Raw genomic sequence first — 17,033 nt, forward strand, 5'->3', positions numbered from 1 at the left:
TGATTATTTTTTTTCTATCTCTCTTAAAGTAATGCCTGGTACGTAAGCATAAACAGGAGAAAATGCCATCTATCATATCACTAGATTCATCGTATTCCAAGGTTCTGCCTACTTTTTGCCCCCTCCCCAAGACTGTGCAGACGGTTGCAAAAGAAAATGAAAATAGAGCATCCTGAGTGTGAATGTGCTTCTCCATATAATTCTCTGAAGTTTCATATGTATAGTAGCCATCTGAATTTAAGAAGCAAGCATGCTTCTTAAATAACTGATTATTGTTCAGATAGCACCATTATAACTAATATCCTCTCTCAAAAATAAAGATGCAATTTTATTAACCCTGTTAGTGTACTTTGTTTATTGGGATTTTTCTCTAGTAGCTATGGTGAAAGATTATGTGTGGTCAGATATGATGTACTTTTTGACCATCAGTAAGTATTTTCCTTCGTTTTTTTTTTTTTTCTTTTCTGTCTTTCTTTTTTTTTTTTTTTTTTTGAGACAGTTTTGCTCTTTGTTGCCCAGTTGCCCATGCTGGAGGGCAATGGTGTGATCTCGGCTCACTGCAACTTCCGCCTTCCGGGTGCAAGCAGTTCTCCTGCCTCAGCCTCCCAAGTAGCTGGGATTACAGGCATGTGCCACCACGCCAGACTAATTCTGTATTTTTAATAGAGATGGGATTTTACCATGTTGGTCAGGCTGGTCTCGAACTCCTGAGCTCAGGTGATCCACCCACCTCAACCTTCCGAAGTGCTCAGATTACAGGTTGAGCCACCGTGCCTGGCCTGACCATCGGTGAGTATTTTCAAGATGTTATCACATTAAACTGTGAACTCCGAGCAAGAACGTAACTTGTGATAACAAAGCTCTAACTGTGATTATGATGGCAATGGCATTTTGGCTAATCCAGATGAACCTCCAATCTCCAGAGTAAAATAAATACACATAGCTGAAGGTGACATTATATATAGCAAGAAACACCTGAAAAGTTGTACCATCCATAATACAGTAAATATGAGGTAGATCTTAGTTTCTTAATTTGTAAAATGAGGAAGTTGAATTAGACAGTCTATGAGCTATTTCAAGCTATAGACAACTATCAAATTTCTATTTTTACCTGTAATAATTAGGTTTGGGTTTGAAGGCTAAAACATGAAACTGTTGATTTCCTCCTCAAGAATTGGTCTCAGAAGAACACAGTCTTCTAATACCAAGAGATAATCATTCCATAGATTTGATTGGCAAAGTCATGAAAACAATGACGCTCTTCTGTGTAGGCTACTGAAAACATTTTTCGAAAACAACATAACAATAAACTTCATTGTATGCCAAGTTTTTCTACACTTACCTACATATCATTTTAACTCTGAATTAAATTATATTACAAAGCCCTTTGGCTATGACACATGACTAATGAGAGTGTTTGGGGTTTATATAGGGTGTTGTCTATCAAGAACTATGACTCTACCACCAGAATCATCATACAGATACTGCAATCCCATAACAAGGTATAGTAACATTCTAGCATATTCAGTCTCCTCCTTTTATCTGTATAGCTAGATTAACTTTTTTATTTTCTAATGGATGTGTAAATAAAAAGTTTTTGCTAATCACAGGTAAAATTTGGAGTTTCATTAAGATGGATAATCACTCAACAATGTAAACTGGGGGCAGAATTAGAGGTTTAAGCCATTTGACCTGATTTTGCAACTCTAGCTATTTTTGTTTCAAAAAATGAGAGCCACTGATCACTAACCACTTTCAAATGCTGAATTTGTTCTTACCATTTTCATTGACCTGGGCACCACTTTTATGTGCAAAAATAAAGAATATATGATTGCAAGAAAATTTTTAAAAGAAAGACATCCATCCACAAGAGCTTTCTTGAGGTGTGTTTATTCCTAATACTTGACCTGCTTTGTACTATGGAACAGGTTTATCTGCCAAAGATTCCCAGCTGGGACTGGGACGCCGGAGACAACATCATTTGCTTTGCTGAATTAAAGCTTGGATTTATCGCCCAAGGCTGTTTGGTGCCAGGCTTGTGTACCTTCCTAACATCTCTATTTGTGGAGCAAAACAAAAAGGTAACCTTGTAAATTAATGTAAATTCTTGGCTCTGTCCCCATGTCCTACATATTAAGATCAGAAATAGAAAAAAAAAATGAGAAAAGCATCAAGGCCCCAAGAAATGAGATTTGACTTCTGCTTGAGCTGGGAAAGGATTAGAAGATCTGGATTTAAAAGTCCCAGGTACCACACTGACCTTGAAGAAATCATTTATTTTATTCCTGCCTAAGAATATTTATCTGCAAAACAAAAAAATTATAACTCTGCTTCCTACCTACAGTCCAGTATGTTTTAAATCAAAGTACATTCATCAAGGTAGAAGCATTGGGTTATTGAAAGTGAAAATATAAATAAAGGTTATATTATTAATGAAGGATTCATATATTTCAATATAAATTAAATCCAAAATAATTTGTATAATAATAATTATATTCATCAAATAGAAATAATGATCAAATAGTAATTAAAATCTAATTTTTCCAGGTTGTTTTAGGGAGAATTCCATGCAGGAATAATAACAGTAACCACATAATGAGTGCCTACTGTCTTGTGTTTCCCCTCAATATTATGTTAAGTTAGTAACCCAGCAGTGAATTGGTGAAGCTAACTAACTTGATCATACAGTAAGTTAGTGAGCCACAGAGCTAGGACTGTCTGGTGCGTAGTGTTGTTACCACAGTGCTCTATGTCTCTGGTGTTATTTCCACACAATGTCTCACATCAAGATTTTTGATATTTTTGTCTCAGACAAAGTAAGGGGCTAAAAGTGACTCTTGGGATACATTTTTGTAGCACAAAAGGTGGTCTTCCAAATATCATTTCCATGAAATGCTCCAGCCAAGACGTGCTAGCCCTTGGCTGGACCTGGTCTTCCTTTTCTTTTTTTTTTTTTTTTTTTTTTGAGACGGAGTCTCGCTCTGTCGCCCAGGCTGGAGTGCAGTGGCCGGATCTCAGCTCACTGCAAGCTCCGCCTCCCGGGTTTACGCCATTCTCCTGCCTCAGCCTCCCGAGTAGCTGGACTACAGGCGCCCGCCACCTCGCCTGGCTAGTTTTTTGTATTTTTTAGTAGAGACGGGGTTTCACCGTGTTAGCCAGGATGGTCTTGATCTCCTGACCTCGTGATCCGCCCGTCTCGGCCTCCCAAAGTGCTGGGATTACAGGCTTGAGCCACCGCGCCCGGCCTGGTCTTCCTTTTCTAAAGCTCTTGCAGAGAATGACCTTACTGCCTGTTTAATTGTGAGTCCATGCTTGCCTTTCACACACTTGACTTCCCTCCTGACCTCTCTTTGCTTGCTCTTTCCTCTGTTCTCTTTTTCCCGTGTTCAGTACAAATGTTTGCATCTTTTTCTGTTTCTTCCCTGGTGCTATTTAAGGAAAAGCAAAAGAGGTGAGAGGTGCTCTGGCCAACTATATGCTAACTGCAACCAATGGAAAGCTTCTGTAATTCCTTCTGTGAATGTAAAGAGATATAATATACAGATGTGAAGAAATAGCAGTCAGGGTGGAGGGAACGAGCCTTCATGCAGCTACAACACACAAGCTTTTACTTTCATGTAGTGTTCACTGTATACAGCCTAGAAAATGGTTTATAAGGACATTGTCTTTGTGTTGTATATTTAGAAAGTAGCAGAGAACTTCAATATTTCTTGTGATTATTGTGCTTTCAATCTCCATGGCTGCAGAAAGTAAATGGAAATAAATGGAATGTGAACTCTATATGAAGACTTATCCTCCTTCATGAAACTATAGAAGATAGAGATGTAAAACCATACTATTGTATTTTTCTTATTTAAAGAGTTGTGGCCGGGTATGGTGGCTCATGCCTGTAATCCCAACACTTTGTGAGGCTGAGGCTGGAGGATCACTTGAGCTCAGGACTTTGAGACCAACCTTGCCAACATAGTGAAACCCCGTATCTACTAAAAATATTTTAAAAAAAAAAAAGTTAGCCAGGCATGGTGGCATGAGCCTGTAGACCCAGCAACTGGGGAGGTTTGGGAGTTGCTTGAACCCAGGAGGTGAAGGTTGCAGTGAGCTGAGATCATGCCACTCCACTCCAGCCTGGGCAACAGAGTGAGACTCTGTTTCAAAAAAATAAATAAAGAAAATAAAAATAAGATCTAGAGTTGTAACCTCCCCACTGAGGCTGATCACCTGTCATTACTTATACAAGATGGATTTTAGCTTACAGGAATTGAGAGATATTTGTGGTCTCCTTAGTGATTTTTTGAGTGAAGTCTGAAACCTACTTTCAGGAATCCTTACTGAACAGTATCAGGCAAGATGTGTGAAAGCTGCATTATTCTTTGGTGCTTTAGGTTCTAAAACAAACTATCGACTTTGGTTTAATGGCTGGGACTCCAGAGTTTTATGACCGATTTCTCTCAGAGTAGGCCCTTACTGTCTCTGACTGTCAGTTTCTCTACCTATAAAATTAAAGTTATTAATCTCATAACTGGGTTTTTCCAAGTATTGAGTTAATATTTGTAAAACTTCTGAGAACTCAGATTAAAAGACCTTGAATCAATGCCATGTGTTTTAATTATATTGATCATATTGTGAGAAATTGTATCTCAAAGAACATTTCCAATTGGTCCTCGGTTCAGAGCATGGCCTTAAACTTAAATTTACATTAGATCTGATCCAACTGGCTTATTTGAGCACCCAGATTCTTCATCCAAAATCCTCCTGTTTTCCTTTCTGATCTTTTTAAATCTATCTCAGGAAGTCTTCTCCATCCCCATGCTATCATTTTTTACCTTCTTTCAAACATCAAAACATTTAGATTAGAAACACTAAGCCGGTTTCTTTAATTATTGGAAATTAGTGGTATGAACCACCTAATGATCAGAGCCCTCCTCATGAGAGGACTGTAAGAAAGTAAGAAAAGGAAAAAGATTCATTCAGCTGAATCTTGGTGGTGGAAGCAGGCACTGGATTGCCTGAAATAGTCTGTCCTTTTTGGTAGGGCAGAATTGTTTGTGTATGTGTTTGGTTTGGTTTTGCTTTTTTTCCCAAACTGCATGATGACCATCTGAAGAGAATTTCTGAACCAGCCATAACTCTCCACAGCAACAGTGCTCCTAAATGTTTAGAAATTCAAGATTTTCATCTGAGATTCTGGGCTTTAAGAAGACTGTCTTGCTATATTAGAACAGTGTGGTGGTGATTCTCTTGGCAGTAGGTGGAGAAGGAGGAGGAGAGGGTCTTACACAAACGTCAGCCACAAGTTCCTAACAGCCTTTCTGTTGGGTTGGGTGCATTTAGCCGTTTTGAGATATCTTTCTCCTTTTACATCTCCCATTTTTCTTTTTTTTTTTTTTTTTTTTGTATTTTTAGTAGAGACGGGGTTTCACCGTGTTAGCCAGGAGGGTCTCGATCTCCTGACCTCGTGATCCACCCGCCTCGGCCTCCCAAAGTGCTGGGATTACAGGCTTGAGCCACCGCGCCCGGCCTACATCTCCCATTTTTCTGGAAGCCTACTGTTTGCCTTGATTTCTCCATTCTCTCTTCCATGCATCAGGATGGCCCTTCAAGTTCATTTGAACTTATGAAGGGTTCTGATACTAGAAAGAAGCCATGAGTATTTTCTTCATTGAGGTATATGGTTAGTAGAAAACTAAAATATTTTAAACCAATCTTGAATAGTCATATCCACAGAGAGATAATTTAGATTCCACATTAACTTTCCCATCTGATTTTTACTAACTCAAAAGCTGAAATCAGGATTTGGCGATGGAGAATTCTCACTGCCAGCAAGGAAACTTGAACACCATCTGGAAAGAAAATAAGTAATGATGTGTCTGCCTCATCCTGAACTCTGGTGAAAATAGTTAAGATGGAGTTAGCTTTTTAGTTATTCCTTTAACATTCTCTAGTTAGGCACTACGATAAATCTCCTTTTTATGACTTACATGCAATGAAGACTCATTTGTGCTTAGCAGAATATGCAATGTGAATTCTAACGTTCCACATTCCTTGTCATTTTGCTTCATGTGGCATGATTATGTATTCCAGGTTACACCTAAACAGACCTGGAAGAAACACTTCTTGAATAGCATGAAAAACAATATTCTGACCCAACGTCTCTCTGATGACTTTACTGGAATGAGCTTTCCTGAAGTTGCCCGGTAAGTGAAGTGAAATACTTCCCTCATTCTTCAGACAACAACATTCTTTCAACAACGTTCACTGAGGGCCCACTATAGGCCAGGCTCCATTACAAACTGATCTAAGAAGGGACAGCCCAGGGTCCTTGCAACATAGCAGTTCACAGTTGGAGTGGGGCAATTTCATCTCTGTCCCAGTTGGTGCAGTGGCTGTTGGTTACTTTAGGTGGTTTCACTTACAAGGGATCATTCCATATTGGGAGTTCTTTCCTCTAAGATGTTGGTTTCCCCCTAGGCCCAGGGCACAGAGTGTTAGTTATTTTTTTGCTCACTGACCCCTTGCTCTCCTTATGACTCCTCATCTTCTTTCCCAGGCTCTGCTTTCTGAAGATGCACCTCCTGTTGATAGCTATCGAATACAAGTCCCTCTTTACAGATGGTTTCTGGTACCAATAAGTCTGCTCATCTCTTCAGTTTTGTTTGTTTCTTTCTTTTTTTTTCTGGAGAATCTTTGTGATTAAGACTTTTTCCAAAGAGGCAGCTATAACTAAGCTTTTTCCCTTTGGTGGATTGGCTGAGAGGCAGCCTCTGGGGCTCCCTGGCTCCTCTGCTGTGCTGTCTCTGATGGCACGGGTTAGGGTGGTGACCCTCTTGGATAAACACTTCCCTTTTGTTCCTCAGACCCTACCCCAGTCCTCTCTCAGGAGCAGAGAGGAGAAGAAATGGTCACCTTCTCAGAACTGTTTCTTTTAATATTGCTAGATCTTGACCATGAAATAATACCACAAAATTGAATTATTGTAATAAAAATGTTCCCACAAACACTGGCCATGAAAAGTCAAGGACAATGCTGGGCATGGTGGCTCATGCCTGTAATGCCAGCATTTTGAGAGTCCGAGGTGGGTGGATCACTTAAGGCCAGGAGTTCGAGAGCATCCTGGCCAACATGGTAAAACCCAGTCTCTGCTAAAAATATAAAAATTAGCAAGGTGTGGTGGTGCACCTGGGCCAGTAATCCCGGCTACTTGGAAGGCTGAGGCATGAGAATTGCTTGAACCTGGGAGGCAGAGGTTGCAGTGAGCCGATATCATGCCACTGCACTTCAGCCTAGGTGACAGAGCAAGACTCTATCTCCAAAAAATAATTTTTAAAAAAGTAAAGCACAAAATATGCCAAAATGGGAATCTGACCAGCCGACTGGACAAAGGCTTTTGTTGATAGAGTAGATAAAGAAGACGTTACGTCACCAGACATCAGCATTTCCCAAAAACCCATAAGTGAATAAATATGAAAGTAAGAGAAGTTATCACGTAATGCGAAATAAAATTCAGAGCAAATGAAATATACATAAACAAATGGGAGAAAAGGGAGAAAAGAAAGACACATACTATAATATAGAGAAAAAGATCTGTAAAAAAAAAAAAGAAAGAAAAGGGGTGGGGCTTAAATGGGATGAGGGCAAGAAAGACTGTGTGTTGGCTCATGTGTACTTTTTAGTGAAAAATTAACTTGTGCTAAATAGGAATTAACAGACTAGATTCTGATCCTGACTGATTTGCTGGCCCTGTGGCCGTGGAGAAGGATTCATCATTTGTAGAATGAGGAAATAGAGTTAATGAAACTCTAACACACCTTCCTGTTCTAAAATTGACATGACCAGAAATTATAAAATTATAGGAAAACATTCAAAATGAAATAATTTTCAATTATATCAGATGGACTATAAAGGAATTATTATATATGAAAAGTTTGGAAAGAAGCAAAGACCTGTCTGAGTTGAGAGGTTGTAGAAGGCCTCTGGGTAGAAGACATCAGTAGGATATTGTAAAAAGCAAGTCATTAATAAGAGAATAACAAGTAGTATTGTCTGTCTGCCTAAGTTCTGTTTAAAAATCCTGCTGTGCTCAAGAAAATCTCACAATCAAAACCTCTGAATGTAAACATCTGCATAAATGGGCCTCCTACTAGAAACAGGTCATAGTAAAATGGGTAGACTCGGAATCATAAGCCAGGTAGTTTGGGTTTCAGACTGGCCCAAAATTTTATCAAGTTTTAGTAACAACTTTAGCTTTCAACCACGTGGCTTATATGTCAGAATTACTTGCATAAGTTTTTTTGTTTTTGTTTTTGAGATGGAGTTTCACTCTTGTCGCCCAGGCTGGAGTGCAATGGCATAATTTCAGCTCACTGCAACCTCCACCTCCCAGGTTCAAGCGATTCTCCTGCCTCAGCCTCCTGAGTAGCTGAGATTACAGGTGTGTGCACCACGCCCGGTTAATTTTTGTATTTTTAGTAGAGACGGGGTTTCACCATGTTGGTCAGGCTAGTCTCAAACTCCTGACCTCAGGTGATCCACCCACCTCAGCCTCCCAAAGTGCTGGGATTACAGGTGTGAGCTACTGTGCCTGGCCTGTTTGCATAAGTTTTAAAGACTTATAGATTCCAAAACCCTACTTTTGACTGCAAAACCAAGGGTGAGCCTGAGAATTCTTTCTCAAGTCTCCATGATATATTTGGTGTGTTCACTGGAATCTGGAAACTACAACCACATGCCCTTAAGATCCTTTCCACCTCTTAACATTCTAGATTTCTGTAAACTTTGTTAAGATGATGGTTAGGACATTACAGACCAGAAACATGGATATTTATTTAGCAACTAATCTCACATAGATTTAAGAGGTCCTGTTTACTACCTAACACACAAGTACCCCAATGAAAGGGCGATTTACAGAAACAGAGATTTAACTTTACCTTCTCACTTGGAAGTCAGGTGAATCAAAGGGATTAAGTTCTTATTTGGCAAATGTATTGATAAGAACATTCCCTTACATGATTGATACTTTGTGACCAACACTGCTATAGACCTGTTACATATGTTAACTCTTGAATAATCCTCACAACAGTGCTGTGAGATGGGTACTATCATTATTAGTCTCATTTTACAGAGGAGGAAAGTGAACCTCAGAAAGCTAAATGATTTTCCCAACCTCACACAACACCCAAGTGGCAAAGCCAGGATCTGAATTCAGGTCCTCTGGCTCCGGGGCTGTGCTTCTGTAACCATCCTGTAGTAAATTCACTGCTGCCGTTATTGGTAGAAGGAAAACAGAACGTTTAAATAGTTGGACTTTAAGCAAATATGTTGAAATTCTGAGGAGAAAACCTATCTTTTCTCACCTTTTAATTCCTCTTCTACTTGGCAAGTTTGAAGAGATTGTAAGACTTGCAAAAGGCTTCGAGAATTATAAGAATTTTTCTTAGGGAATTATTTGTCACCTGCTAACAGATGAAGCTGGGTCTGACCCCAGTCACATACTATAATGATTTTGTTTCAGGGACAAACATTCTCTGATAGAGCAACTTGCCAAATCATAAAGAGGGAATCAACTAAAAACACCACATTAGGAAAGTCCTTAAGAGAGACTCACCTCTTTTCTCAAATACAGTCAAATATGTGTTTTATTGTGACAGTATCTTCGTAGCTAGATATTTAATATGAGTTCAGAGAAACCTCTCTCCTTAAAAAAAAAAATAGGAGCGGCCGGGCGCAGTTGCTCACGCCTGTAATCTCAACACTTTGGGAGGCCGAGGCGGGTGGATCACCTGAGGTCAGGGGTTTGAGATCAGCCTGTCCAACATAGTAAAACTCTGTCTCTACTAAAAATACGAAAAATCAGCCAGGTGTGGTGGCATGCACCTGTAATTCCAGCTACTCAGGAGGCTGAGGCAGGAGAATCACATGAACCTGGAAGGCAGAGGTTGCAGTTAGCCGAGATCGTGCCATTGCACTCCAGCCTGGGCAACAAGAGTGAAACTCCGTCTCAAAAAAAAAAAAAAAAAAACAAGGCTGTGTAAGACACAACTAAGCATGCATCTGCTACTTAGTGAGCATCAGCCAATAATATTTAAGGGGCCACCGTTGTTTTTTCTTTTCTTTCCAAAGTTAAAACTAATTATTTCACTCATTAATATAAGTCAGTAAATACTCAGAAAAGGCCATCCATTGTCTTAGGTAGTAATCTACCTGAACACAGCTATACAGCCTGGGTCTGTTCTTGGCATAAGACTGAAGAACTTTGGCTATGCAAGCTCATTTACTTTTGTGAGGGTTCTCTAACACTTGAAAGGTGTGAGTATCCCAACAACAGAATAAGCTTTGCCAGAATTAAAACTTCACCTCATTCCAATGTGAATACAAGAGGAGGGATGATTTTTAAAGGAGGAAAGAAGAACTTCCATTCTGCAAAAAGTGAGGGGAATTATAGGGTTGTAAGACTTCACCATAGAGATCTGAAATGAAGGAAATAAAGGCAGGAGATCCTGATAAACAGGGAGAAATGTGGGTAATTTGAAAAGCATAGCAGAATACTGCATCAAAGAGTATCATGGACAGAAAATTATAATACAATATTCTCAAACACGTAAACCACAAGAAAATAGAAAATCAAAAGGTTCAAGTAAGATAATAATAGAAATAGTTCACATGGTTCCTGTTCTCAGAAATCTGGCAATCAAAATAAACTAAACTGAAATCAAAAGAAATGCATAACCTCAAAAACTGCATAGTTGAATACAAGAAACTTTTGAATCCAGCTGGTTAGTTAAACATTAATTTTAAATGGCAAGTGGCCTAAAGATGAGCACTACTAGTATGACGCTAAGCCTGGAAACTGTGTGGTCTCAGCATATTTGTCATTTGATAGCTTAAATCAAAAAGATATCATGCACCTGAGTGGTCGGACCATCTCAGATGCGTGACAGAATCCGGGAGAGGCTTCCCCGCAGGTCCACTGTGTGTTCAGCTCACTGATCAAGTTGTTCCCTGGCTCCCCTCTGCATAGTCAGCCCCAATCAAACAAAGAATCACAAATGTCAAATTCACACTCTCCACTGTGTTTGGCAGTAAGAGGAGGTTGAATACGATTAACTTAGCAACTTAGAGAATCCATTGATCATAACAGAAAGAGGCACCAACTATTGCCACTGAAATCAGAGGGAAACATTACTGTGTGTTTATTTTTCGTTTCCAGTGGTCTGATACTAAATCCACCTGCACAAGTTAGGATACATAAGAACACACTAGGGTTCTTTATTGCTGAAACTCCAAAGGAAGTCAAAAGGTAATTTTTTTATTACTTTATGGGGGAAAAGCACTAAAGCAACTACAGCTTAGTGGGAGGCCCACTGAGTCAGCACCATGCCTCCTTTGTGTTAAGACTCACATAAGTCATTCTTGGTTTTCTTTCATTGTCCAGAGCCTTGTTTTACTGTTCGGTCTGTCACGATGATGTGTTTATTCCTGAGCTAATTACAAACTGTGGCTGTAAAAGCAGAAGCCGGCAGCACGTCACAGGTAATTGCACTTTATTTCTGGCCGTCCTTAGCCCAGCCTCTAGGGAGCTGCCTGAGGAAAGAGAAGAGAGTTCCATCTCTTAAAAGGCAATGTCCATTTGAACTTGGCCAGGAAGTGGCAGACATTTCCTCACTGGCCACATGAGAGGTGAGAATCAGTGCTTTAGAGTTGGAAGAAACCTAACTAGTTATCTAATTCAGTTCCTTTAAAGACAAGCAAATGCATTTTAAGAGATCCAGTCACTTTATTCCAAAGTCACATAGCCAGTTAGTGACATCACCAAACTCAGTCTCAGGCATGCTGATTTTCAGCCCATTGCTTTTTCATGATTTCACAGTTTTTCACAACTTCAGACTGAAAATTCAGCCTGTATCTGGCCACTTGGTTGGCCGTGAGGATGCTACTTCATGACCATACCTTGAGTACTCTGTTTCCTTAATGGATAGTAAGAAGTTTAAAGTTTACTCATCCTGACATGGTGCCGAGGGAATGTAATTTTCTCTATTTTCTCTAACTGAACTTAGCAGTTTACCAACACCCTTTTCCATTTAATGGCAGAAATGGAAAAATTAATCTCAAACATTCATAATCACTTAGTCCCTTCTGGTTTAAAATTTAGTCTCGGCCGGGCACGGTGGCTCACCCAGCACTTTGGGAGGCCAAGGGGGATGGATCACAAGGTCAGGAATTCAAGACCAGCCTGGCCAAGACGGTGAAACCCCGTCTCTACTAAAAATACAAACATTAGCTGGGTGTGGCAGCGTGCACCTGTAATCCCAGCTACTTGGGAGGCTGAGGCAGAGAATTGCTTGAACCTGGGGGGCGGAGGTTGCAGTGAGCCGAGATCATACCACTGCACTCCAGCCTGGGTGGCAGAGGGAAAAAAAAAAAAAAACTTAGCTTTGTCCGGGTACGACTCTTTGTGTAAAACCCCAGTGTTTCAGAATTTAAACTTAGTCAATTCAAAATATGAATTTTCTATCAGGACTATTTTCATCCCTAAGATTCTTATTCTCTCCTTCTTCTCAGAAAGCTATTTAAATGCAAGAGTAAGCTGGCTTAGCATCATGAGTGTTCTTGCAGTGAACTGCAAGTCTTCACTGATTCCTCCTGAGGTTCCTCATTAACTTTGATCTGTCGTTGTCACCTTCTGTCACCTCTGAGTCAACAACCAATGAATCTGCTCCTCCCGGTTTTGGGTCAGGCTCTATCACTTGTTACTGAAATCCATTCTCCTAGTCTTGAAGTCTGCAAAAACTATTTTCAGTAATCCTTGTCTTTTCATTCCTTTTTAAATTTTTTTTCTGTTACTTTTAGTTCACATGTAATAATTGCATATATTTTTGAAATACAGGGTGATATTTTGATATAGATATACAATGTATAATGATCAAATCAGGGTAATTAGCATGTCCATCCATCACCTCAAACTTTTGTCATTTTCATGTTGTGAACATTTAGATTCCTCCCTGTTAGTCTTTTGAAAATATACAATAAATTATAGTTAACTATGAAAGACACTAGAAATTATTGCTCCTGTCCAGCTGTAACATTGCATTCTTTAACCAATCCCTCCCCATCTTCCCTTCTCTCTCCCCTTCTCATCCTTTAATAATCACAAGTCGAGTCTCTACTTCCATGAGCTCAATTGTTTTTAGCTCCCACGTATGGGTGAACATGTGGTGAACCTAATGTCCTCCAGTCTCATTCATGTTGCTGCTAATAACAGGATTTCATCCTTTTTAATGACTACATGGTATTTCATTGTTCATACGTATCACATTTTCTTTATCTATTTATCTTTTGGTGTATATTTAGGTTGCTTCCATAACTTAGCTATTGTGTATAGTCCTACAATAAACATGGAAGTGCAGATACCTTTTTGATACACTGATTTTTTTTTATAGATACACAGTGGTAGAATTGCTGGATCATATGATAGTTCTACTTTTAGTTTTTTTGATGAATTCCCATACAGTTTTCCATAGCAGCTATACTAATTCACGTTTCTACCAACAGCGTATGAGTTCCCTGTTCTCCACATCCTTGTCAGCATCTATTGTTTTGTTTTATTTTTTGTCTTTTTTGTAATAGTCATTGTAACTGGAGTAAAATGATAACACATTGTAGTTTTGATTTGCATTTCTCTGATAATTAATGATGTTAAACATACTTATATACCATTTGTATGTCTTTTGCAAAATGTTTATTCAGATCTTTTTCCTATTTTAATCAGATTTTTTTTTTTTTTTTGCCATCGAGTTCCTTGTATATTCTGGATATTAGTCTCATGTCAGATGAATGGTTTGCAAATATTTTCTCCCATTCTACAGGTGTCTCTTCTGTCTGTTGATTGTTTTCTTTGCTGTGCAGGTTTTGGTTTAATATAGCACCATTTGTTTATTTTTGGTTTTGTTCCCTGTGCTTTTGAAGTCTTAGCAATAAAAATATTTGCCTAGTTTAAAATCTTGAACCATTATTTTCTTCTACTGGTTTTGTAGTTCTGGGTATTCCATTTAAGTATTTAATCCATTTCGAGTTAATTTTTGTATGGGGTGAAAGAAAGGGGCCTAGTTTCATTCTTCTGCATATGGATATCCAGTTTCCCCAGCACCGTTACTGAAGAGAATCCGTTCTGCTTGGTGTGTTTGTGGCACCTTTATTGGCCTAATGTCATTTTAGTCTCTCTGCTGTTTGGGATTTTTAACTCTCCTCCTGTATATGCATTTGTATGTCAGGATGTGGGAACCTCGGTGGGTTTCTCTCCACATTTCTCCCTGCTTACAGACACTATCATGTTGCTTCTTCTGTGATCCTCTTGCGTTGTTGCTAGACACTGTTTCAGGAGCACCCCACCGAGAATCCATATGAAAAGGGAAGCATCTCTCTCATTTTTCTTCTTGCACATCACACAAATATCATATTTTCCTGGCCTAGTCACCCCTTATCAACCTGAAGCGCTGTGGCGGGGAGGGGGGTGGAGAACTGAGTTCTTTCTCAAACATCAGGCTCTGTCCTATTTTTATAACACCTTTATTCAGATATATCTCAAATACCATGAAATAAATATATATCCATTTACAGTGTACAATTCAATGAGTTTCTTTATACAAATAGAGTTGTGTGGTCATCACTACAATCAATTTTAGAACATTTTCCTCACCCCAAAAAGAAACCCCATACCCAATAGAAGTCACTTCTCCTTCTCAGCCCACAGCCCTGGAAAAAACCACTAGTCTACTTTCTGTCACTGTAGATTTTCCTATTCTGGTCATTTCACACACACACACACACACACACACACACACACACACACAAAAGATCCTATAGTTTGTGGCTTGTTGTGTCTGGCTCCTTTTATTCAGCCACGCTGTAGCATATATCAGTACCTCATTTCAGCTGGGTACAGTGTCTCGTGCCTTTAATCCCAGCACTTTGCGAAGCCAAGGTGGGCCGATCACTTGAAGTCTGGAGTTTAAGACCAGCCTGGCCAGCATGTTGAAACCCCGTCTGTACTAAAAATGCAAAAATTAGCTGGATGTGGTGGTGCATGCCTGTAATCCCAGCTACTTGGGAGGTTGAGGCAGGAGAATCTCTTGAACCCAGGAGGTGCAGGTTGCAGTGAGCCAAGATCGTGCCACTGCACTGCAGCCTGGGTGACAGAGCAAGACTCTGTCTCAAAAAAAAAAAAAAAAAAAAAAAAAAAAATCACCAAAAACCTCATTTCCTTTCTTGCTGAATATTATTCTGTTGTATAGATCTATACCTCATTTTGTTATACATTTATCTACATTTATCTATTGATGGACATTTGGGTGGTTTCCGCCCTTTCCATATTGTATATAATGCTGCTATGCACATTAGGGCAAAAATATCTGTTCAAATTCCTGCTTTCCATTTTTTTAATGTATACACCCAGAAGTAGAATTACAAATGCAAATTCTATGTTTCATTATTTGCAGAATCACCACACTATTGTCCACAGTAGTTACACCATTTTATATTCCCACCAGAAATGCAGAAAGGTTCCAATTTTTCTGTATTCTCACCTACACTTTTCATTTTAGAAAATAGTGGTCATCCTAATGGTTGTAAAGTGATATCTCATTATGGTTTTGATCTAAATTTTCCTAAATGGCATTTTTTCATGAGGATCTCATTGACCATTTACATATCTTCTTTATAGAAATAACTACTTAGATCCTATATTTAAATTTGATTATTGTCTTTCTACTATTGAGTTGTATAAGATCTTTATATATTCTGAATATATAGGCCCTTATCAGATGTATGATTGGCAAATATTTTCTCCCATTCTGTGGTTTTGCTTTTCATTTTTGTTACATACTTTGAATCACAAAATTGTTTAGTTTTGATGATGTTCAATGATGTATTTTTTATTTTGTCACTTGTGCTTTTGTACAGTATCTAGGAAGCTTTTGACCAACCTAAGGTCAGCAATATTTACTCCAAAACTTTCTTCTAAAAATTCTGTATTTTTAGCTCTTACATTTAGATCTGTGATTTTTTTTTTTCCTTTGAGACAAGGATTCACTCCATCACCCAGACTGGAGTGCAGTAGTACAGTCATGGCTGACTGCAGCCTCAACCTCCTGGGTTCAGGAGATCCTCCTGCCTCAGCCTCCAAAGTAACTTGGACCACAGGTGCACACAACCACACCCAGCCCTGCATTTTTTGTAGAGATGGGGTTTTATCATATTTCTCAGGCTGATCTGGAGCTCCTAGGCTTAAGTGAGCCACCTGCCTCAGTCTCCAAAAGTGCTGGGATTACAGGCACGAGCCAATGTGCACAGCCTCTATGATCTATTCTGAGTGATTTTCGTTTATGGAATAAGAAAAGGATCCAACTTTACTCTTTTCATTGTGGCTATCCAGATGTCCCAAAATTCATTTATTCAAAAACTATTCTTGTCAAAAAACAATTGACTTTAAATATCTGAGTTTATTTCTGGGTCTCAATTATATTCTATTAATTCATATGTGTAACCTTGTGCAAGTACCACACTGTCTTCATTACTATAGTTTTGTGGTAAGTTTGACACTGGGAACAATGAGTCCTCCAACTTTGTTATTCTTTTTCAAGATTATTTTTTTTAATCTGGATTTCTGCATTTCCATATGAATCGGGATCAATGTGTTAATTTCTGCAAGGAAGCTAGTTGGGATTTTAACTGTGAGCCTTTTGAATCTATAGATCAATTTTGGAAAAATCTTAATTATATTAAATATTCTGATCTATTGATATGGTTTGGATCTGTGTCCCCACCTGAATCTCATCTTGAATTGTAATCCCCATGAGTCAAGGGAGGAACCTGATGAGAGGTGATTGATTATGGTGAGGTTTAGATCCTCTTTAATTTCTTTGAACAGTGTTTTATAGTTTTCAGATCACAGGTTTTGTACTACTTTTGTTAATTTGATTAGTAAGTATTTTTATTGCTATTGTAAATAAAATTGTTTTCTTAGCTTTATTTTCAGATGGTTC

The 17,033-nt window shown here is 38.8% G+C and overlaps 1 protein-coding gene across 1 annotated transcript in view; it reads left to right on the forward strand.

Annotated features, from left to right (window-relative positions):
- Positions 1 to 17,033, forward strand: part of KCNU1 (potassium calcium-activated channel subfamily U member 1) — a 170,009-nt gene that overhangs the window by 61,104 nt on the left and 91,872 nt on the right. Inside the window, exons 13-18 of the mRNA XM_033230778.1 lie at positions 1,433 to 1,502; positions 1,929 to 2,081; positions 6,082 to 6,194; positions 6,548 to 6,619; positions 11,204 to 11,293; positions 11,429 to 11,526. Coding sequence (XP_033086669.1) covers positions 1,433 to 1,502; positions 1,929 to 2,081; positions 6,082 to 6,194; positions 6,548 to 6,619; positions 11,204 to 11,293; positions 11,429 to 11,526 — 596 coding nt within the window. The remainder of the gene's footprint in view (positions 1 to 1,432; positions 1,503 to 1,928; positions 2,082 to 6,081; positions 6,195 to 6,547; positions 6,620 to 11,203; positions 11,294 to 11,428; positions 11,527 to 17,033) is intronic.

The sequence above is a fragment of the Trachypithecus francoisi genome, unplaced genomic scaffold (genome assembly GCF_009764315.1).
Source record: "Trachypithecus francoisi isolate TF-2019V2 unplaced genomic scaffold, Tfra_2.0 Contig01440, whole genome shotgun sequence".
Taxonomy (NCBI): Eukaryota; Metazoa; Chordata; class Mammalia; order Primates; family Cercopithecidae; genus Trachypithecus; species Trachypithecus francoisi.